Consider the following 23,987-nt stretch of genomic DNA (forward strand, 5'->3'; position numbering starts at 1 on the left):
GTCCGTCCGTGTCGCCCATCCGTGCCAGCTATCGGTGTCCGTCCGTGTCGCCCATCCGTGCCAGCTATCGGTGTCCGTCCGTGTCGCCCATCCGTGCCAGCTATCGGTGTCCGTCCGTGTCGCCCATCCGTGTCGCCCATCCGTGCCAGCTATCGGTGTCCGTCCGTGTCGCCCATCCGTGTCGCCCATCCGTGCCAGCTATCGGTGTCCGTCCGTGTCGCCCATCCGTGTCGCCCATCCGTGCCAGCTATCGGTGTCCGTCCGTGTCGCCCATCCGTGTCGCCCATCCGTGCCAGCTATCGGTGTCCGTCCGTGTCGCCCATCAGTGCCGCCTTATCAGTGCCCATCAGTGTAGCCCCATCAGTGCCCATCAGTGAAGGAGAAAACGTACTGATTTACAAAGTTTTGAAACTGAAACAAAAAAACTTTTTTTATTTGTAGCGCAAAAAATAAAAACCGTAGAGGTGATCAAATACCACCAAAAGAAAGCTCTATTTGTGGGAAAAAAATGATAAAAATTTCATTTGGGTACAGTGTAGCATGACCGCGCAATTGTCATTCAAAGTGCGACAGCGCTGAAAGCTCAAAATTGGTCTGGGCAGGAAGGTGTTTAAGTGCCCTGTATTGAAGTGGTTAATTACTAATTAGCACAACTTGAATTTTTATTTTGTACGATATTGTGTGTGTCTCACAAGAAGTTGCAACAGAGTTTAGATTTGCATGATTGTAAATAAATTTTTTTTTTTTAACAGATAGTGCAGTATTTTATTTTTGTTATAGTTCCTGTAGGGATACCAGTGCCGATACTCGCTGGCTTGGGGTCGCCATAGAGGACTCCCCCGTTTTCAAATCTGGTGGAGAGAGACTGGACGTCTTTTCTGACCCCCCTGTATTTTGTGGTGGTGTTCCTCCAGGCGGCCAATGAGTGTTTCTATATCCGATTTTGGTCAGAAGGGCCTGAAGGAGGGCCCAGAGTTCAGTGTCCATCTGGGGGGTGTAAAGATGCACTGATGGGCTTTGAGAGGCCAAACGGATATCTGCCACCTGAATGGGCTGCCCTACTCACAGCAATTGCCCTGAAATGCAAGGAAACACACAGATGTGAATGGTGGACCATTGTTGTTGTGTAAACGCACCAATTTAATTTTCAGGCCCCATTCACATCTAAAATTATAATCAAAATATCTGCGCTCAAATGACTACCCCTTTTGATCTTGTGCTGGTATGCTGCAATCTCAAGTGCTCCCTCACCTATATGAAGGAAATTTTTATAAACCGTGTTTTGGGGATTGCGCCCCCTCTTGTTTTTTACGTGTCACCCAAACCGCTTCAGTATCTTATGTGATTTCATGTGAAAAAAATATATATAATTCTATCCCTCATAACAATCATTCACAATAAAAATCAATATGGTGATGTTACCACCGATATCCACTCAAAATTTTAAGCTAATTCCAACATAAAACAAATCCTAAAATTATTAAAAATGAAAAACCACCCCAAATTCCACAATGGTCCCAGAATGCAATGGACTGCACCCTTCTCCCCCCCTCCGTATTGTAGATACAGTCCAATCTCCAAGATGCACTAGAGTGGAATCAAAATTCAAATCCTCCTGTGTTAATACATCTTACTATCAACCAACGTGAACTATTCGTGCCACCACCACCTTATGAAATGGCCATTCACCAGACTTAACAGTCACACTACGCCTTCGGTTCATTCAATGGATAACCGCTCCTTAATACGCTCTCCCGTTAGCAATTCCTCGGTTATTGTATGTTCATAAAAAGGTATATAAAACCAACATAGTGTAAAACCGTTTTTACTTTAATTATAAAATTTTAAAACATATTACACTCGCATCTCCAGGTGTCCTTTAGCCGACACTAAGCTTATCCAGCCATATGCAAATAGCGTAGGAACAGGCAAGCCAGTGATGTTCCACAGGTGACTCTTTCCTCCCTCCGTTCAGTCGACCTGTCCTTGGCTCCTCTTACTATACTTCTCATCTTGTCTCGCCTCCACAGCCTCCATTCACATCTAGCATAGTGGGAGCGAATGTTGTATGGCTACCCTTCTTTTTTTTTTTTTTTTTTATTTATTTATTTTTTGTGACATGCATAGGGCAGCCAATTCTGACATTTCTCTCCTACGTGTAAAAATGATCAATTTTTTTTGCTAGAAAATTACATAAAACCCCAAAACATTATATAGGTTTTTTTTTGGCAGACACTCTAGAGAATAAGAAGGTAGACTTTCTTTATCTTTGCACGGTACACTTTTTTTGGGGGGGGGAGAGAGAGAGAGAGAGAGAGAGAGAAGTTATGCTTTTTTTTAAAAAAAAGGAAAGTTAGCGCAATTGTTTAGCATAATGTGAAAGATGTTACGCCGAGTAAATAGATACCTAACATGTCACGCTTAAAAATTGCGCACGCTCGTGGAACATATGTAGGCGCGAGTAACGTATGGGTTCGCTTCTGCGTGCAAGCACACGGGGACTGGAGCACTCTTTTATTGTTTTATTTGAATTTTTTCATCACTTTTATTCCTATTACAAGGAATGTAAACATTCCTTGTAATAGGAATAAGCATGACAGTGAGATATTGGGTCAATGAGACCGCACATCTCTCCTCTAGGCTGGGGAGCCTGAAATAAAAAGAAAAAAAAAAAACTCGGCTTCCCAGCTGAGGCTGTGCCATTTGTTTGAATGCAGAGGCCACACGTGACATCATAACATTGCGCCTGGCCTCCGAACGATCATACAGACTCCGGGGACCATCTGTTCCCACGGAAATCTCTATGGTCAACATCTGGGGCGGCAGATCGGTACTCCCAGTCATCGATGGCAGGGGGGAGTCGGTAGAAGCACCGGAGGGTGGCAGAAAGGGGTACACTCCCTCTTGCTGCCCGTAAAGCTCCAAAAGATATCGGAATGATGCCTGTAGCTGTAGGCATCATTCAGATACCCTTGCTCAAAGTCAAGGACATCATGTGACGGCGGGTGGGAAGTGGTTAAATGGGCTGTGCTATATGTGGCTTATGGGACATTTTGGCGTTTTGTGTGTTTACTGTGCATTTTTGCAGCATTTGCCCCTCGTTTTTTTTCACTTGGCAAAATGTGTGTTTTGCTTCTGTGTTTGGTGTGTCATTAACAATTAATGGCACTGAAAGCACAACTAGAATTTTTAACTGTATAAAGGTGGCCAAACACTATACAATTTGATTGTACAAACTCATTAGGATCTGCCATCAATTATGTAATGCAATAGCCTGCCTCCTATTATATCCATTTGGTTATTCAGAGATTGTACAATCAGATTATATAGTGTATGGCCATCTTTATACACCCAAAATTACTAGTTGCACTTTCATTGCCATTATTTAACAGCACACCAAACACGGTAGAAAACTTATTTTGCCATGTGAAAAAATGAAAAACAAGTGGCAAAGCAAATCCTGTAAAACGCACAGTAAAACACACAACCCACAAAATGTCAACATGTCCTATATATCACAGCCCATTTAAATCAACTGGCTGCCCTATGCATGTCACAGGAAAAAACGAGCCTCAAAACGTGCGCCCCCTCACTATGCTAGTTGTGAATGGGGCCTGAAAGTGAAATTTGGGCGGTAACACAAGAACAATGAGGCTCCATTCACATCTGTGCATTTCCTTGCGTTTCAGAAATGCGCTACACCAAAAATCGCAGTAACAAAAATGCACCAAGCCCCTCTCTAAAGAAAAAAAAAGTTCTGAAGCATCATTGGGGCAATTGCTGTGTAGGGCCATTCAGGTGGCTAGGCTGCCCTATGTGTGATGAGTGAAAATGCTCTAAAACGCCTCCCCCCTCGCTAAAAAAAGACTAGTGGGAATGCGCGTTCCTGCTATGAAGAGATGTGAACGGGGCTTGACAGTTAAGTGTTTCTGACCACTCCCTCCTTTGTACTTGTATAAAGATGACCATACACAATGCGATCTGATCGTATATTGTGTATTTAGTGAGAAGGGTGATCACTGGTTGCATTTAATTTAAAGAAACTTGCAGCTGAGAACGGGAGGGTGAATGATGCAGAGTACGTGCTAATGAGGTCAGCTGGTCAACTCCTTCCTGTGTCATGACCTACAGTCTGTAAGGAAGACAGACGCAATAGCTACGTTTGGAAACATGGATTAAGGACAGTAAGGTATGTGTCTGTAGATTTTATGGAAAGCTTTGATATTTTTGCAAAAAAAGGTACATGAATGCTATATTGGTACATGGGCTGGAATTTAGGAAAAAAGTGAACAAAGGTGAACTTGGCCTTTAATACTTCTATGGTACAGGCAACAATATTATCTTAATTGCTCCAACCTGGAGCAAATCAAATTTCTTTGGATAGATACTGTATGTAGTGTAAATTATGGCAAAAAGAATAGACTTGACATATATTGAATGTTAAAAGCCCAAGTAACTTGGCATGGCACAATATGCTTGTAGCATGCCAAAGGTATTGTTACTATACAGTATAAGACTGTCTCAAACTATTAGGTTCTGGAAACTAAGTTGTAAGCTATACAGTCTGTATATAATAAGATAAAACTTTTTTTTTTTTTTTTTTTTTTTTCAGATTTTTGCCTCATCATGAATGAAGAAAATCAACATTTACACTGTGCAAGCTGTGTCAGCCGCCGCTGTATGATAAAGCTAGAGGCTGGAGTATCGTGTAATTTAGTCAACTGCCAGCATGTTTGTGGGGCAGTTTTTCACTCGTGCAAAGCTGATGAGCATCAAATATTGTGCCCCCTAGAAAGAGTGCCTTGTTTAAACCAAGGATTTGGTTGTCCTTTTGTAATGACTCGTAACAAGTTAGCTGACCACTTACAGTACTGCCCTGCAAATGTAGTATGTTGTACGATGGAGTGGAATAGATGGCCAGTAAGCTATGCAGATAGAACATCTTATGAAAACCTCAGCACAGATGTTGATAAAGTAGAACAGCTAGATTTGGCTTTAGCTTTGCAAGATCAAAGAATGCTTTTGGAATCTCTCAAAGTGGCAACAATGATGTCCAAAACCACTGAAAAGCTTGAACCTCATGAACCGATACCTGGTAAAGCAGAAAATGATAATAGAATGCCTACAAAAGATGATGAAGATCCTTATAGTGCATTTTATCAAGCAACACTTGAGACAACAAGGGGTTTAGCTGCTGCTCTGGACATATTAAATAATGCTACAAGAGACATTGCTATGCTGAACGGTAGGTTAAGAGATGCCAGTTCTGAGATGAACAAAACATTTCAGATTTCTGAGCAAAATGGGAGATGTGATATCTTTAAAGATCAGGGATTTGTAGAGGAAGAAGGCATTGGGGCTTCTAATGAAGTGATGCGCAGTCCCTTTAATCATTTGCATCAAACCGGTTCCAGTGACTTCTATCCAAGAAGTAACTGTAGTGATTTAGCTGAATGCGAAGATGTTAATATAAAGCAATCCTCTCTAATGTGTAATGGTTTCCAAAATGATGGCAAGGATATGTTTTCTGTAGTAGCAAGACAAAATGCTGATATTCCCTTAGATGGCCGTAAAACCCATGTTGTAAACCCTAATAGTTCTTTTCTTGGTGTTGATCAGCTCTCGGCTTCGTGTATCAAAAATGGTTCTGAGGAGCGAATGGATAAAAACGGTGAACAGTGGTTCCGAAATGTTGCTGTCTTTGGAAGAAGCCCATTTCTTGGTAATTCATATTGGTTTAAAGTTAGGACTGAAAGCAAGGCAGTAGACACCTCTGATTTGGAAGTAAAAGAGGATCCCATGGGACTCCATCGCATTGATTTAGTCACAGCTGCTTTTCTGTTCTGTTTAGGAGAGTCACCTGGAGGTAGAGGTATTTCTGAAAGACGATATGTAGATGCCAATCATATTGACTGCGGAACCCAAACCTTTTCATTTCCATCTGCAATATTGGCAACAAATACAATGGTCGGGGACATTGCATCAGCTTGTGCTTGTGATCATGCTAATCCTCAGCTTTCCAATCCTAGTCCTTTCCAGACACTTGGCCTAGACTTGGTTCTAGAATATGTTGCAGGATACCAAGTCAAACAAAGGTCTATGTTTACATTTGTATGTGGACAGCTATTTAGAAGAGATGAATTTTCTGCTCACTTTAAGAATGTGCATGCTGATATTCACGCTGGTTTAAATGGATGGATGGAACAAAGATGTCCGTTGGCATATTATGGATGTACTTTTTCTCAACGTAGATTTTGCCCATTGACCCAAGGATCAAAAATTATTCATGATCGACACTTGAAGTCTTTTGGGGTTCAGCCTCACATACCCAGCAAAAGTCGGTCTATAAAGAACTCACCCCAAAGCATATCTGTGGATCATTTTAGTAGTTTGCCGTATGAAGTTCTGCAGCACATTGCAGGATTTCTTGATAGTTTTACTTTGTGCCAATTTTCAAGCGTTTCTAGACTCATGAGAGACGTTTGTGCAAGTTTGCTGCAGGCTCGTGGAATTGTTGTTCTGTTATGGGAAAAGAGACTACATCCACAAGGAAGTTCTTGGCAAATCAAAGAAAAGGTAACTAGATTTTTTATTTGAAAGATTTAATTGAACAGTCTTTCTGTTTAGGTCCCATGCACACCTGTGCATTGCAGAAGTGTTTGAAAAATGCTTGTCATACTTGAAAGGCCGTTCATTTCTAATGGCGCTCCAAACGTGGCCAGCAGTCGTGTTTTTGTGCATTACAAATTGTGACGCTACACCTGAAAAGGTTTTGGACCTTCTGTGTCATGCACAGTGATGTAAGTAACTTAAAATAAACTGAGTTACTTAAAGCAGTTACTTTAGAGGGTAACGAGTAATCTAACTGATTACTCTTCCCCCTCATGGTAATACCGTTCCCATTACTTGGGCGGTGTTACCGCAATTACATCTACCGCCGGGAAAAAGTAGACGGGACTAGCAAAGGAAGTGAATGTCGCCGCCTCCATTGGCGGGGATTGACACCTTGCGAGCCCTGTCGCCTGGTATGGATTTAAAGAGGAACCCCTACGCTGAATAAAATGGTGTGGGGGTTCCCCCAAAGTCCATAGCAGACCCTTATCGGAGCACACAGCCCGGCCGGTCAGGAAAGGGGGTGGGGACGAGCGAGCGCCCCCCCCCCCCCCTCCTGAACCGTGCCAGGTGGGGGGCTTATCAGAATCCGGGAGCACCCTTCAATAAGGGGGCTGCCAGATTCTGGCTCTCTACCCTATCTGAATGAGTATGGGGTGTGTTGTTCCCCCTACCCATTCACCTGGGGGGAAAAAAGTGTTAAAAAAAAAAAACCTGTGTTGTTTTTTTATTATTTCAATCGTTTTTATTGAGTTTATATATGAAAGAACATACAAATACAGCCAACGAGCATATGTGTAGAGCTAGTATCCGCCAAATAGTGAACAACCAACATGAAAGAGTGGAGTATCATGGCATAACATAACAACAATAAAGCAATATCAATAATAAGGCGAATGTCGGATAGGCTGAGGCTGGAGAAATAATCGGGAAGAAGGAATCCCGCACTCACTTACTGGCACCCCAATGGGATCACACTGTGCCAGCAAGGGTGGGGGCCCCTTCCCCTGTCAAAAACGGTACAGAAACCATAACAGTGAAAGGGATGGACATACACAAAGAGAGGATAAGTAAGGGGGGGAGGGGAATAGGTCACCATTTGTAACACGAAGAACATGCATAGAAGAAATATCCCAACAGGGCATAAATTGGATTGCATTTGTAAACCAAGTTATCAACCTTTTAACTCAATCTTTAACCGAACAGCTGGGGTGGGTTAGCCAGCTACTCCATTTAAGCCTAAACGGTGTGGCTTTGAAATGCATAAAGGCTGAGTCTCCATCTTGCACTGATGATTGAGGGTGAGAACAGCATCGGAGGGAGATGAAGAATCCACCGAATTCCATAATCGTGTGATAGTGAGTTTGGCCGCTAGTAATATTTGTGTAAGCACCACTCTAATCTTAGAAGGAAACTCATGTATTGTTAGGTGTAATAAGGCTAGTTCAGGTGTGGGATCCACACAATTATCACATATGTCAGATATCACTGTGAAAACCTTGTTCCAGAAGGATCGGACTGATTTGCACGTCCACAGGATATGGTACAATGTACCAACATCTCCGCACCCCCCTCCAACATAAGGCTGTGCGATCTGGGCAAAATTTACTACGTTTATAAGGTGTGAGGTATCAGAAGTGAACTACTTTAGAAAAATTTTCCCAATGAATGGCGCATCTGGAAGAAGTATACGTAGTGGAAAACGCAGACTTCCAATAATCATCAGAAAAAGTTTTACCAAGGATGTTTTCCCACTTAGCAATAGTAGTTGTTTTGGAAAAGGAATGTTGGGCGTTATAGATGCTGTAAAAAAGAGATATTCCTTTAATAGGGCCATTAGGGTCCCGGAGGAATTTGTTTAGTAGTGAGGGTAATTGCAGGTAAAAAGGTAGAGGGTGCTTCCGTAGAAAAGAGGAAATTTGTAGGTAGGGAAAATAGGCTGAGGCAGGGAGTTATAATCTCGATAACAAATAATCAAACGTACAAGTACAACACAGGTTTTTAAAGTACTTCCTTCTTCTCCTTCTTCTCCTCCTTCTCCTTCTCCTTCTCCTCCTTCTCCTCCTTCTCCTTCTCCTTCTTCTTCTCCTAATAAAGTACTTTAAAAACCTGTATTGTGTGTTTTTTTTTTTTTTTTTTTTTTTTTTTAAGTGGGCTCCCAGATTCTGATAAGCCCCCCGCCCGCAGACCCCGACAACCAACGACCAGGGTTGTCGGGAAGAGGCCCTTGTCCTCATCAACATGTGGACAAGCTGCTTTGGGGTGCTTCCCCAAAGCACCCCCCCCCCCATGTTGAGGGCACGTGGCCTGGTACGGTTCAGGGGGGCGCTCGCTAGTCCCCACCCCCTTTCCTGACCGGCCAGGCTGCATGCTCTGATAAGGGTCTGCTATGGACTTTGGGGAGACCCCCCACGCTGTTTTTTTCGGCGTAGGGGTTCCCCTTTAAATCCATACCAGACAATGGGCTAGCAAGGTGTCAGTCTTGCCGATGGAGGCGGTGACATTCACTTCCTTCGCTAGTCCCATCTATAGAATATAAAAAAAAAAAAAAAAGTCTGTTACTATTACTGAATAACTAATTACTTTTTCCAAAGTAGTAACCAAGTTACTAACGCAATTACTTCTTGGGAGAAGTAATTTGTAACTTAACTAATTACTTTTTTAACTCCTTCCCACCCGGCCAATGTGTATATATACGACCGGATTGGAGCTCGCTACTACTGACTGGACGTTCCTGAAGTTCTTCAGAAGTAGGGGTATCCCGCACGTGTGCCCGATGCGCTCGTGTCACCCGGATCGGCAGGAGGTCTCTGTGATTGGCCTTCCTGATCACCTGATGACCGTGTCCAATTGGGCTGCACATGCATTTTGCCCCTCCACCCAGCCCAGCCCAGCCCACTCAAGTGCAGTATCGATTCGATCATGGTGACTTACAAAACACTAAGTCAGGCCTGATCCCTGTGCTTGCTAATTATTATTTTTTTTTGTAGTGTTTTGATAGTCGCTGACAGCCTAGGAGCTTTTTTACCTGTGAGTCTCACTAGTGTACCACTAAATTTAGAGCCCAAAATAGCAAATCAAAAGTACACTAGTGAAGTGGTCTACACTGAAGAGGAAGTCACTCAACTGTCAGATTCAGGCTCAGACTATGATCCTGTAGACAGCGGCTCCGTGACAGATGGCTCTGACAACGGAGTTGTGGTCCCTGCCAAGGTCAGGCGTACCAGACCCCGATCTTCTGCTGTTGAGGTGCAAGAACTGCAGTCCTCTCGTATGGAGCAGAGAAGTACTAGCGCCGCTATAACTTCTGGTTAACTGGCAAGCACCAGCGGCCTAGTACACCCTGGTCATACATTCAGCACTGCAGTAACACTTGGTGATGTGGCAAGTCCCATAAGTGCAGTTCAAGCTTGTGAGGTGGCAAGCACAAGTAGTGTCTAGCAGCCACCAAGAAGACAGACAGGCCCATCGAGCCCATAGTGCCCTTCCTGCTGCATTCGCCAATCCCAATTGGGAACCCACCACTTCTGCAGCACCCATACGTCCCCCATTTACTAGCCAACCCAACATTCAGTGGCATTCAGGTGGAAAAAGTTTATTTTATGTCACTTGATTTTTATTCCCTGTTTTTCACCAAAGATCTCTATAGATCTTTTGTGGACCAAAGCAATTTGTAAGCTGGTCAACACATCGCCAATATTTCCCACTCCTCCCTTGCCAGAGATTGTAAAGTTGCAGTCATATTAGTCCACTGACCCAATTCACCATATGCCCATGTTCTCTGCTTCCATGGCCAGGGCACGATACGAGCAGATCTTGTGGTTCATGCACTTCAACTACAATGAACTCTGTCATCCTCGTGGAGACCCTGGATACGATCGGCTCTACAAAATTCAGCCCCTTGTAAACCACTTCAACGTTTTGCAGACTTGTTTACTCCCCATCAAATTGTCTGCATTGATGACTCCCTGATTAAGTTTTCTGTCCGCTTGTCATTCAAACAATACCTTCCCAGCAAGAGTGCCAGATACGGGGTCAAGACTATGATCCTGTATGTTTGTGACAGATCCATAGGCTATACATGTTGTTTTATGGTTTACGAGGGAAAAGATGGTCACGTAGAGCCGACAAACTGGCCTGACTACATCGGAAGCGCTGACAAGATTGTGTGAGACTTGGTGTCGCCCTTATTCGGAAAGGGGTACCACTTGTACGTGGACAATTATTACATGAGCATGCCACTTTTTAGTCACTTGTTTGATCAACAGATTGGAGCATGTGGCAACATGCAATCTAATCACTGGGGCTTTCCCCAGCGGCTTGTAGATTCCTGTCTTAGGCTGGGGGAGAAAGCCTGCTTGAAGTGTAATAACTTGCCCGCTATGAAGTGGAGTGATAATGAGAATGTTTTCATTCTTGCCTCCCTTCACGCAGACACGACGGTCCACGAATATAAACTTAATATGGGAGGGGTGGACCTCAACGACCAGTTGTTGGCGCCATACCTAGTTGCCCGTAAGGCCAGATGCTTGTAAAAAAAAGTGTCTGCTTATTGATTTCAATTGGCTCTGCTGAACGCACATGTGCTATACAGAGCTTCAGGATGGACTGGACCCTTCCTTAAATTCTAGGAAGAGATCACCAGAGCCCTTCTGTTTCCAGACGGTGCTCCACTTCACCCTCCCAATCCAAATGCAGTAAGTCGGCTGCATGAGAGGCATTTTCCTTATGTCCTCTGGAGTACCCCTACCCAACGAGCCTCCCAAAGAAAATGTCGTGTCTGTAGAAAGCGTGGAAATACGCGTGACACCCATTATTATTGTAACCGCTGTCCTGACAAGCCTGGTCTTTGCACTGGTGAATGTTTTGAGCGCTACTATACACTAGTTGAGTTTTAGCGTAGGGTAGCATTGCACAGACTAGGCGCACTTTTTCACAGGATCTCCCAAGATGCCATCGCATTTTGAGAGACCCAAACCTGGAACCGTTACAACCATTACTGTTACAAAAAAAAGTAAAAAATACACAAAGTATAAAATATAAAAACCTAAAATAGTTCTCGTTTTATTCTCTATCTCTCTATTGTTCTCTCTTTTACTGTATTCTCTTCTGCAATGTTTTATCATGTTTGCTTTTCAGGTATGTATTTTTTTTTTATACTTTACTGTTTACTGTCTGTTATTGTTAACCATTTCTTTGTTTTCAGGTACTCCATTCAGCTGCAGCATGGATTTATTTATCTTGACAGCAACAGCGTTTGTTCTAACGATAAATAGAGCTGCTACTCCAGCGCTGTCGGAAGTGACTTCACCCCCACAGTTAAAAAAAAAAAAGCATATATGCCGAAGCATGGGGGCAGCAGGTGTGGAGGAGCGATTTACTCCTAACTTTTGCGTGAGGATGCCCCCATGCTTCGGTGTGTGTGTAATGTGTGTGTATATGTATATATGTGTGTGTGTGTGTGTGTGTGTATATATATATATATATATATATATATATATATATATATATGTATATATATATATACACACACACACACACACACTGGGCACAGATTGCGTTAAATGTTGTTTTTTTTTTTTTTTGTATTTGCTTTGCAGGTATGGTAAGTCTTACTGTTATACTGTAATGATACTTTGTTTTATTGTTAATCATCATTGGCTTAGCAGGTATGCCATTCATTTGCAGCACGGATTTATTTATTTATCTTGACAGCAACAGCATTTGCTCTCACGATAAAGCTGTTACTCTAGCACTGTAGGAGGTGATTTCACCACCACAGGTAAAAACAAAAAAACATATATGCTGAAGCATGGGGGCAGCAGGGGTGGAAGAGCGATTTGCTCCTACCTTTTGGGGCTGATGCCCCCATGCTTTGGCATATATAAATGGTGCATGTATGTCCATCATTAAAAGTGGGTGGATGAAGGGAGGTATTCTAATGTGTATACCCACGATCAATCTCTTCTTTTTTTTTTTTTTTTTTCGTTCAGCCCACAGGCTGCATGAAAAAAGATTACAATATGTGCCCAACAAGCACTAGCAATGTACTGGTATGTTGCTGGACTGTGAGTGGTTATACCAGAATAATGCCTGTGGGTTTAGTTATCATCTTGGTGTCATTCTTTTCAGCCAGCGGTTGACGTTCATGTAAAAGCAATCCTAGCGGCTAATTAGCCTCTAGACTGCTTTTACAAGCAGTGGAAGCCCCCACCACCACCACCGTCTTCCATGGTTTTCTCTGGCTCTCCTGTCCCAACATGGAGCCTGAGAATGCAGCCGGTGGTTCCGCCAGCTGACCATAGAGCTGATCAGAGACCAGAATGGCTCCAGTCATCTCTAAGAAACCAGAAGCTACGAGCATTTCATGACTATGATTTTGCCAGCTGTAAACGGCGCCATTGGGAAAGCATTTTATCACACCGATCATGGTGTGGTCATATGCTTTGAGGGCAGAGGAGAGATCTAGGGTCTATTTTATTTTTTTTATTTTTTTTAAGTACCTGTCACTACCTATTGCTATCATAGGGGATATTTACATTCCCTGAGATAACAATAAAAAAAATGATAAAAAATAAAATAAAAAAATGTATGGAACTGTTTAAGATAAAAAAAAACAAAGCACCCCTGTCCCCCCCTGCTCTCATCATGCAAAAGCAGGCATCGGTCTGGCGTAATATGTAAACAGCAATTGCACCATGCATGTGAGGTATCACCATGAAGGTCAGATCGAGGGCAGTCATTTTAGCAGTAGACCTCCTCTGTAAATCTAAAGTGGTAACCTGTAAAGGCTTTTAAAAATGTACCGTATATACTCGAGTATAGGCCGACCCGAATATAAGCCGAGGCCCCCAATTTACCCCCAAAAAAACTGGCAAACTTATTGACTCGTGTATAAGCCGAGGGTGAGACATGCCTGTCCATCCCTGTGTGTGTGTCCGTCCCTGTGTGTCCGTCCATCCCTGTGTGTGTGTGTGTGTCCATCCATCCATCCATCCATCCCTGTGTGTGTGTGTGTGTCCATCCATCCATCCATCCCTGTGTGTCCATCCATCCATCCATCCCTGTGTGTGTGTGTGTGTGTGTCTCCATCCATCCATCCATCCCTGTGTGTGTGTGTCTCCATCCATCCATCCCTGTGTGTGTGTGTCTCCATCCATCCATCCATCCCTGTGTGTGTGTGTGTGTGTGTGTGTGTGTGTGTGTGTGTGTGTGTGTGTGTGTCCAGCCTACCTGTGTCCCGAGCCTCCGTCCCGTGCCTTGCCTCCTTGCCTCCGTCCCGTGCCGTGCCTTGCCTCCTTGCCTCCGTCCCGTGCCGTGCCTTGCCTCCGTCCCGTGTCGTGTCGTGTCATGCCTTGCCTCCGTCCCGTCCCGTGCCGTGCCTTGCCTTGCCTCCGTCCCGTGCCTTGCCAGGATCGCCTCGGCGGCCATTCTAAAATTCAAAAGCCCCGCCTCCGCCTCCGCCTGTGATAGGCGGAACACTGAATTTCCCAGCAGCCTGTGTTCCGCCTATCACCGATATCGTCTCATCCTCGTACTACGGACGAGGATGAGACGATGTCCGTGATAGGCGGAACACAGGCTGCTGGGAAATTCAGTGTTCCGCCTATCACAGGCGGAGGCGGAGAAGGAGGCGCGGCTTTCAAATTGTAGTATGTCCGCCGTCTGTCTGCTCGATACGCTGATCGAGCAGTCAGACGGCGATGACTCGAGTATAAGCCGAGGGGGGCACTTTCAGCCTCAAAAAAGAGGCTGAAAATCTCGGCTTATACTCGAGTATATACGGTATGTAGTTTGTCACTGATGCACCTTTGTGCACAATTTTAAAGCGTGTGTTTGGTATCCATGTACTCGGCCTAAGAACATCTTTTTCCCCAGTTGTCTTCCAGGACAGCCCTTGAGAGTTTGAGTCCCTCCCATCGCCACAGGAAACACATTGCCAATCAGTTCAAAAGGTGGACCTTCAGGTCCCTGGTCAGTCATTTGTGTTTCCTCTGTCGGAGGAACATGTTGCTAGAAGGAACCAGGAGGACTACATCTCTCAGGGGCTGCCTGAAGAGGGTGAACCTGCGCTGGGGGACTGGGTCCTGTCCGGCAGGTTCTCTGCTAGTACATATTTTTTCTCCTTTTAGGGCTCGGGTACCATCCAGCATTGTAGGAGCCGACCCGCTCCCTTCCTCTCTCCGGTGCCGAGGTGGCCAGCGTCGGGCTGATGCGAGTTCCCCCTGAGAGCAGTGCGGCAGCCTGTGTCGTCCTCTGCTCTCTGCGCTGATAGCGGTGGGGGTCGGAGACGCCGTTGCGTCATTTCCGGCGGAACAGCGTCATCCCTGTGTGCCGAGACTTCCGGTTCCGGGTCTCTGAAAGACACAGGGAGGAAGAGGAAAGCCCACGCTGTGCCTGTTTGATCCCGCCAGCGTCCAGCTGCACCGGACTAGCGGCAGGATCCGGATCTCAAGGGGGACCATGGAGGCTAATCCCCAGGACGCTCTGGTGGAGACAGGCACCAGTCAAAACCAGGTAGGCTGCTGGGCACGTCATTACACTGGTGGTTGGTGGTAGTGCTAAGGCTGGGACTTGTAGTACACCAGGGCGGTGTTCACTTAACAGGTCGGGTGATTGTGTGTGGTGGTGGTACAGCACAGGTGTTCCCTAGTGTATTAAGTCTAATTACTAAGGATTCCCTCTTTGTTGTTTCAGACTAAGGAAGCCCCAAGGGAAGATAAATCTGGGCGCAAAAAATGTCCAAACTGTGGAAATAGGTTATCTTCGGGGTCTGGTAAAGCCTTATGCAAACAGTGTATTGCAGGCATTCTCAAAACAGAGGCAGATTCCCCCTTGGCTAAGTTTCTGGGCTCCTTTAAAGAAGAAATGGCTTCAACTTTTAAATCACTTTGTGATTTGATTACGGACGTAGGTACAGCTGTTTCCACCACTAAGGCAACCACAATCTCCTCCTCACCATGCCTTATGACACCTAGTTCCGGGGAGCCCCGTATAGTCAGGGAGCATAGCCCTGCGTTAGTCCTGAATCCTCTGACGTTGATTCGGATCAAGATGAGGATCAGGCTGTAGCTAACAAAGGCGCAAAGTATAAGCTTTCTCTTGAGAAGGTAGAGGAGCTTTTGAGCGCCATTTATGATACGCTGGAAATTGATGAAAAGGAGACTCGATTATCCAGGCATGATCTAATGTATGAGGCTCTGGGGAAAAGGAAGGTGAAGGTTTTTCCCATACATAAAGTGCTTTCTGATCTGGTTCTTAAGGAGTGGTCCGAACCAGACAGGAAAGTTTTTCTTTCCAAATTCCTTAAAAAGAAGGTTCCCTTTTGACGAGAGCCCAGAGGCGGTCTGGAATAAGAATCCAAAACTAGACGCACCTCTTTCCAAGGTCTCAATTCAATCTGACTTATCCTTCGAAGACATGGGTCACCTAAAGGATCCAATGGATAGAAGGACAGATGTGGTCCTAAAGAGGGCCTGGGATGCCTCCATGGCCGGGTTAAAACCGGCTCTAGCCACATCTTGTGTGGCTAGAAATTTGGAGTTCTGGCTATCTCAGCTGCAAGAGCATCTAAAAGCAGGCACTCCTAGGGCTGAGCTATTAAAGACATTTCCTATGCTCTTTAAGGCCACGAGTTTTATCTCTGATGCCTCCACTGATTCAGTGAAATTTACGGCTAAAACAGCCGCACTTTCAGTGGCAGCTAGGAGAGCGGTGTGGATGAAGACATGGGGTGGTGACACTGCATCCAAATCTCATTTGTGTAGTGTCCCTTTTAGGAGGGGATTTGGTCTTTGGTCCTGAATTAGATACCGCCTTAGAAAGGACGGCAGACAGGAAGATGACTTTTCCCATCAAAAAGAAAAAATTTTCGTCCCTTTAAGGAACCCACCAAAGGGGAGGAGTTCAAGCCTAAAAAGCACTGGACAGGTCAAAAAGGAAAGGGAAAAGGGGGCTTACTTTTTAGCCACCCCAGCCAGACCCCTAAGCCCCAGTGACGTCAGGCTCCCTGTGGGGGGAAGGTTATCGAGCTTTCTTCCACAATGGGAGAAGATAACCTAAAACAAGTTTGTTTTAAACATAATAAAGAAAGGGTATGCGCTAGAGGTTTCACAGCTGCCCACCCTCAAATTTTCTTTTAACAAAACTCCCGAGCCATTCAGAAAAGGCCAGGGCTTTACCTTTGTTGATAGGGGAAATGGTGGATCAAGAGGTATTGACACCAGTCCCCGTTCAGGAGCAGGGGGACGGTTTTTACTCTCATATATTTGTGGTAAAAAAGCCGTCCGGGAAGTTGACTGATTATGAACCTCTGCCCTCTGAATCTCTCCATCCGAAGTTTCGGATGGAATCGATCTATTCAATAAGGAATCTTCGCCAAGAGGGAGTATTTATGGCTACCCTGGATTTAAGGGACACCTATCTGCATATACCTATAAGGAAGGAATGCCAGAAATTTCTTTGCATGGCTATTCAGATAGATGCAAAGATTTATCATTTTCAGTGCAGAGCTCTTCCATTCGGACTGTCAGCCTCCCCGAGAATCTTTACCAAAGTTCTCGGGGAAGCATTAGTTCCGTTAAGACTTCAGTCGGTCTCGATCATTCCATATCTAGACGACTTACTACTGACGGCCCACTCTGAGAAAAAGCTCTCTCAGGACTTAGAGTTAACACAGCTCAGTCTAGGACAGCTGGGATGGATTATCAATCAGGAAAAATCCAAGACTGTTCCTACTCAGGAGATCCTATACCTAGGCTACAAAGTCAGCTCAGTGGAGCAAACGATAGTACTACTGGAGGAAAAGATTTTGAACCTGTGGCGCAGAATCTCTTTTCTCCAAACGTCTTCCAAGTGCTTAGTAAGAGAGATAATGTCAGTGCTAGGCCTCATGACGGCAGCCATTCCAGCTGTACAGTGGGCCAGGTTCCATCAAAGAGACCTCCAGAGTTTATTGCTAGATCACTTGAAGGGCAAGGAGTTGGAGGAAGAGGTATCAATTCCCAGAAGAGTAAAGCAGTCCCTCTGGTGGTGGAAGAACGCAGGGAACCTAAACAAGGGGATTCTCTGGGTCTTGCCCATCACATCTACTCTGACTACAGATGCGAGCAGTTGGGGTTGGGGAGCTCATCTCAACTCAGACTGAGCCCAGGGCCGGTGGACTCAGGAGGAGAGGCTTCTCTCCTCCAATTGGAAGGAGTTAGCGGCAATCCTCAGGGCCATGTTGGCCTTCCAGACCTTGCTACAGGGTCATCATCTACAGGTCCGCTCAGACAATATGACGGCTGTAGCATATCTAAACAAACAAGGAGGTACCAGAAGTCCTCGTTTAATATCAGTGGCCAGGCACATTTTTCAGTGGGCAGAGTCCAATCTAAAATCCATTTCTGCGATTCATTTGAAGGGGGAGATGAACTGCACTGCGGACTTCTTGAGTCGACAACAAGTATCGAATCAAGAATGGTCGCTACATCCAGAAGTTTTCAATCTGATAGTAACTCACTGGGGAAGGCCAGTAGTGGATCTTTTTGCAAACAGGTCGAATGCAAAAGTCCAAAATTTTTGCTCTCTATGCCCAGGTGATCGTCCCTTGGCAGTAGATGCTTTTCAAACTCCATGGTCGTTCAGCCTGGCATATGCGTTTCCGCCTCTCCACCTTATCCCAAGGGTTCTAGCAAAGTTCCTTGCGGAGGAGACTTGCTTAATCCTGGTGGCACCATATTGGCCCAAAAGGCCATGGTTTACAACGCTGCTACAGCTGTCGGACCAGCCTCCACTGAGACTCCCCTGCAGACGAGATCTCCTGTCGCAGGGACCTCTTTTTCACCCTCAGGTAGCCTTGTTGAACCTCTTGGCGTGGTTACTGAGGAGGAAATCTTGAGAAGTAAGGGTCTGACGGATGGGGTGATTCAGACCCTGTTACAGAGTAGAAAACCAACTACCAGGGCTATATATAGGAAAGTCTGGAGAAAATTCAATAGTTGGTTAGACAACTGTGGGAGGAAGGGCATGCACACAGCTGATATCCTTCAGTTCTTACAAGAGGGGGTAGACAAAGGGTTAACCCCTAGTACTATCAAGGTTCAGATAGCTGCCTTAAGCGTGTACTTAGAAAGACGTTTGCAGGAAGATCCTTTCATTTCTAGGTTTTGTAAAGCAATCTCTAGACATAAACCAGTCAGTCAACCAAACTCCTTCCTGGGATTTAGCTGTCGTTCTGAAAGCTTTCTTAGGATCTCCTTTTGAACCTATATCAGAGTCCCCTCTAAGATTGGTCACATTCAAGACAGTCCTGTTGGTAGCAATCACTTCAGCCTGTAGGGTTAGTGAGATGCAAGCTTTTTCAATAAGAGAACCGTTCCTACAGATCTTGGAAGACAGAGTAATTCTAAAGACAGACCCTGGGTTCTTGCCAAAAGTGGCATCTAAATTTCCTTCTGTCAGAATGCATCAAATAAGGAGGAAACCTTTCATTTGTTGGATGTTAAACGTTGTATTTTAGAATACCTTTAAGTGACAAGTCCGTTTAGAATCTCCAGATTCCCTTTTCGTCCTTTTTTCAGGTCAACGCAAAGGACAGAAGGCCTCAAAAGCCACCATACCTAGGTGGATCAGGTTAGCTATAGCAGAGGGCTATAGAGCAATGGACAAAGATCCTCCTGGGGGTGTTGGGGCCCATTCCACAAGGGCATTGGCGGCTTCCTGGGCAGAAAGGGCTGGTGCTACCCCAGAGCAAATTTGTAAGGCGGCCACGTGGTCAAGCTTTTCCACCTTTACAAAACCATTATCGACTGGATCTAATGTCCAGTCAGGATCAGGCTTTTGGGAGGAAAGTCCTCCAGGCCGTGGTTCCACCCTAATCTGGTAAGTACTTGGGGATCCTCTCAAGGGCTGTCCTGGAAGACAACTGGGGAAAACTGGAGTTGGTACTCACCGGTAACTCCTTTTCCAGTGGTCTTCCAGGACAGCATGATCCCACCCTTTATTTTTTCACAAGCTTAATACAATAACGATGTTTGTTGTGGTTATGTTTTCTTACAGTTCCATCCTTCGGTTCTTGGTAAATGACTGACCAGGGACCTGAAGGTCCGCCTTTTGAACTGATTGGCAATGTGTTTCCTGTGGCGATGGGAGGGACTCCATCTCTCAAGGGCTGTCCAGGAAGACCACTGGAAAAGGAGTTACCGGTGAGTACTAACTCCAGTTTTTATTTCATCAAACATTTGGGCAATATGGTGTGTTTTAGTGCATTAAAATTTTAAAAAGTTTATTTTATTTTTCCCAAAAAAATGCATTTGAAAAATTGCTGCGCAAATACTGTGTAAAAGAAAAATGAAACGCCCACCATTTTAATCTGTAGGGCCTTTGCTTTAAAAAGATATATAATGTTTGGGGGTTCAAAGTTAATTTTCTTGCTTAACCACTTTCAGACCGGACCATTTTGCTGGTAAATGACCAGAGGTCTTTTTACACTTTGGCACTGCGCTGCTTTAACTGGTAATTGCGCGGTCATGCAATGTTGTACCCAAACAAAATTTGCGTCCTTTTCTTCCCACAAATAGAGCTTTCTTTTGATGGTATTTGATTGCCTCTGCGATTTTTATTTTTTGCGATATAAACGTAAAAAGACCGCAAATTTTGAAAAAAAATGATATTTTCTACTTTTTGTTATTAGAAAAATCCAATAAACTCAATTTTAGTCATACATTTAGGCCAAAATGTATTCAGCCACATGTCTTTGGTAAAAAAAAAGTCAATAATTGTATATTTATTGGTTTGCGCAAAAGTTGTCACATCTACAAACTAAGGTACGTTTTCTGGAATTTACGCAGCTTTTAGTTTACGACTGTCTATCTCATTTCTTGAGGTGCTAAAATGACAGGGCAGTACAAAACCCCCCCAAATGACCCCATTTTGGAAAGTAGACCCCCTAAGGAAATTGATAAGAGGCATGTTGAGCCCATTGAATATTTTATTTTTTTGCCTCAAGCGATTGAATAATGACAAAAAAAAAATTTTTTTTTTTTTTTTACACAAAGTTGTCACTAAATGATATATTGCTCACACATGCTATGGGCGTATGTGAAATGACACCCCAAAATAAATTCTGCTGCTTCTCCTGAGTACGGGGATACCACATATGTGGGACTTTTTGGGAGCCTAGCCGCGTACAGGGCCCCGAAAACCAAGCACCGCCTTCAGGCTTTCTAAGGGCGTAAATTTTTGATTTCACGCCTCACTACCTATTACAGTTTTGAAGGCCATAAAATGCCAAGATGGCACAAAACCCCCACAAATGACCCCATTTTAGAAAGTAGACACCCCAAGCTATTTGCTGAGAGGCATGTTGAGTCCATGGAATATTTTATATTTTGCCACAAGTTGCGGGAAAATTACAAACTTTTTTTTTTTTTCACAAAGTTGTCACTAAATGATATATTGCTCACGCATGCCATGGGCATATGTGAAATGACACCCCAAAATAAATTCTGCTGCTTCTCCTGAGTACGGGGATACCACATATGTGGGACTTTTTGGGAGCCTAGCCGCGTACGGGGCCCCAAAAACCAAGCACCGCCTTCAGGCTTTCTAAGGGCGTTACAGTTTTGAAGGCCATAAAATGCCAAGATGGCACAAACCCCCCCCCCCAAATGACCCCATTTTAGAAAGTAGACACCCCTAAATTTAGGGGTACACTAGTGAGACTAGGTAATAAATGGCGGGTGCCCTGAAACTATAAAAAAATAACTAACCAACCAGCGTCACCTGTAACAGTTATATGGTGATCACTGGTGAAAGGGTTAACTAGGGGGCAATCAGGGGGCTTTATGCGGTAGTATATGGGGGTCCCTGGCGCTATAAAAAGCTGCGGCGAACCTAAATACCTACCTGCCTAACTAGCGTCACCTGTGACACTAATACAGCGATCAGAAAAACGATCGCTTATTAGGCTGGGTTCACACTGGAGCGATGCGGGAACGCCACGAATGCGCGGCGGGTTCCCGCATCGCATGCCTCCCGGCGGCAGTTCACACTGCCCTATGCGAACTGCTGGGAGTGTCAGTGAAATGTTAATGACACCCCCAGATCAGTTCGCATATCGCAGTGCGATCTGCAAACTTGGATCGCATGGTGTGAACACCCATGCGATCCGATTCTGCTGCGGACCAAAAAAAGGGTCCCGTGCGAGTTTGCGGCGGGTGCGGCGGGTGCGACACGAATTCAGCCATACTATCTGTATAGCTGAACTCGAATCGCACAGAGATCGGATGTGATTTGCACTGCAGTGCGGTGCGAATCACATCCGTTCTCATAAACCGCTGCAATGTGAACCCAGCCTTAGTGACACTGGCGACGGGGGGTGATCACGGGGTTAAACCTTTATTGGGGGGGTTAGGGGGGTACCTTAGAACTAAAGGGGGCTAACCCTAACTGCCCTAACAGTTATTAGTCACAAATGACACCTGCCGGGTGATCAGGGGGTTAAACCTTTATTAGGTAATAAATGGCGGGTGCCCTGAAACTATAAAAAAATAACTAACCAACCAGCGTCACCTGTAACAGTTATATGGTGATCACTGGTGAAAGGGTTAACTAGGGGGCAATCAGGGGGCTTTATGCGGTAGTATATGGGGGTCCCTAGCGCTATAAAAAGCTGCGGCGAACCTAAATACCTACCTGCCTAACTAGCGTCACCTGTGACACTAATACGGCGATCAGAAAAATGATCGCTTATTAGGCTGGGTTCACACTGGAGCGATGCGGAAACGCCGCGAATCCGCGGCGGGTTCCCGCATCGCATGCCTCCCGGCGGCAGTTCACACTGCCCTATGCGAACTGCTGGGAGTGTCAGTGAAATGTTACTGACACCCCCAGATCAGTTCGCATATCGCAGTGCGATCTGCAAACTCGGATCGCATGGTGTGAACACCCATGCGATCCGATTCTGCTGCGGGCCAAAAAAAGGGTCCCGTGCGAATTTGCGGCGGGTGCGGCGGGTGTGGCGGGTGCGGCGGGTGCGGCGAATGGCTGAACTCGAATCGCACAGAGATCGGATGTGATTTGCACTGCAGTGCGGTGCGAATCACATTCGTTCTCATAAACCGCTGCAATGTGAACCCAGCCTTAGTGACACTGGCGACGGGGGGTGATCACGGGGTTAAACCTTTATTGGGGGGGTTAGGGGGGTACATTAGAACTAAAGGGGGCTAACCCTAACTGCCCTAACAGTTATTACAGTCACAAATGACACCAATGCAAAAAAAAAAAAAAAAAAAACAAAAATGACATTGGTGTCACTGTGACTGGGGGGCAGGGGTAATTGGGGGGGTGATCGGGGGGTAAAGGGGGGGTGTGAGTGTGCCTGGCATGTTCTACTGTGTGTGGGATGTGTTGGTGCAACTCACTGATCCGCTCTCCTCCGTGTCGGAACGAAAAATACCGACACGGAGGAGAGAATACATCACTTCCTCTCCTGTGTTTACATTACAGGAGAGGAAGTGATGTCACCGGGGATTTCCATTCGTCGGGAGCGATCGCGAGGGGGTGGCCATGAATGAATGGCCGTCCCCTCGTCCGGGATCGCTCCCGAACGAAAACCGACCGCCGCAGGCACCGGGCGGGGGCCCGATCGGGCCCCCGACCCGCGGGAGGCAAAGCACGTACATGTACGTGCTTATGCCTGCCCGTGCCATTCTGATGACGTACATCGGCGTGAGGCGGTCGGCAAGTGGTTAAAAAAAAATATATATATTCTTTCATGTAAATAAAGTGCCAGAAAAAAAGTGTCAGAAAGGGCTTTGTCTTCAAGTGGTTAGGAGAGTGAGTGTCATAAGCTTCTTCTTAATGTGCATAAAATGCCAGGACAGTTCAACACCCCCCCCCCCCCCCCCCAATGACCCCATTTTGGAAAGTAGACACCCCAAGCTATTTGCTGACAGGCATCTTGAGTCCATGGAATATTTTATATTTTGCCACAAGTTGCGGGAAAATTACAAACTTTTTTTTTTTCACTAGATGACACTATATGCCATGGGCATATGTGAAATTACACCCCAAAATACATTATGCTGCTTCTCCTGAGTACGGGGATACCACACATGTGAGACTTTTTGGGAGCCTGACCGCATACTGGACCCCGAGAACCAGGCTTTCTAAGGGTGTAAAATTTTAATTTCACTCCTCACTTTGCCATCACAGTTTCGGAGGCCATGGAATGCCCAAATTGACCCTATTTTGGAAAGTAGACACCCCAAGCTATTTGAGTATTTTGCAGATCTCAATTTTTGTCACAGATTTTTGAAACATTTTTAAAAAAAATTTCTTTGCTTTCTTCATTTTCAAAAACAAATGAGAGCTGCAAAATACTCACTGTC

At 45.1% G+C, this 23,987-nt stretch overlaps 1 protein-coding gene across 1 annotated transcript in view; it reads left to right on the forward strand.

Moving 5' to 3' along the window:
- Positions 1-4,616: 4,616 nt before the first annotated feature.
- Positions 4,617-23,987, forward strand: part of FBXO30 (F-box protein 30) — an 82,260-nt gene continuing 62,889 nt past the window's right edge. The window contains exon 1 of the mRNA XM_077486515.1: positions 4,617-6,576. Within this exon, the coding sequence (XP_077342641.1) occupies positions 4,627-6,576 (1,950 nt within the window). The 5' untranslated portion in view covers positions 4,617-4,626. The remainder of the gene's footprint in view (positions 6,577-23,987) is intronic.

Source organism: Lithobates pipiens, unplaced genomic scaffold, assembly GCF_037356315.1.
Source record: "Lithobates pipiens isolate NorthernLeopardFrog02 unplaced genomic scaffold, aLitPip1_a1.2 Scaffold_18, whole genome shotgun sequence".
In the NCBI taxonomy this organism is placed as follows: domain Eukaryota; kingdom Metazoa; phylum Chordata; class Amphibia; order Anura; family Ranidae; genus Lithobates; species Lithobates pipiens.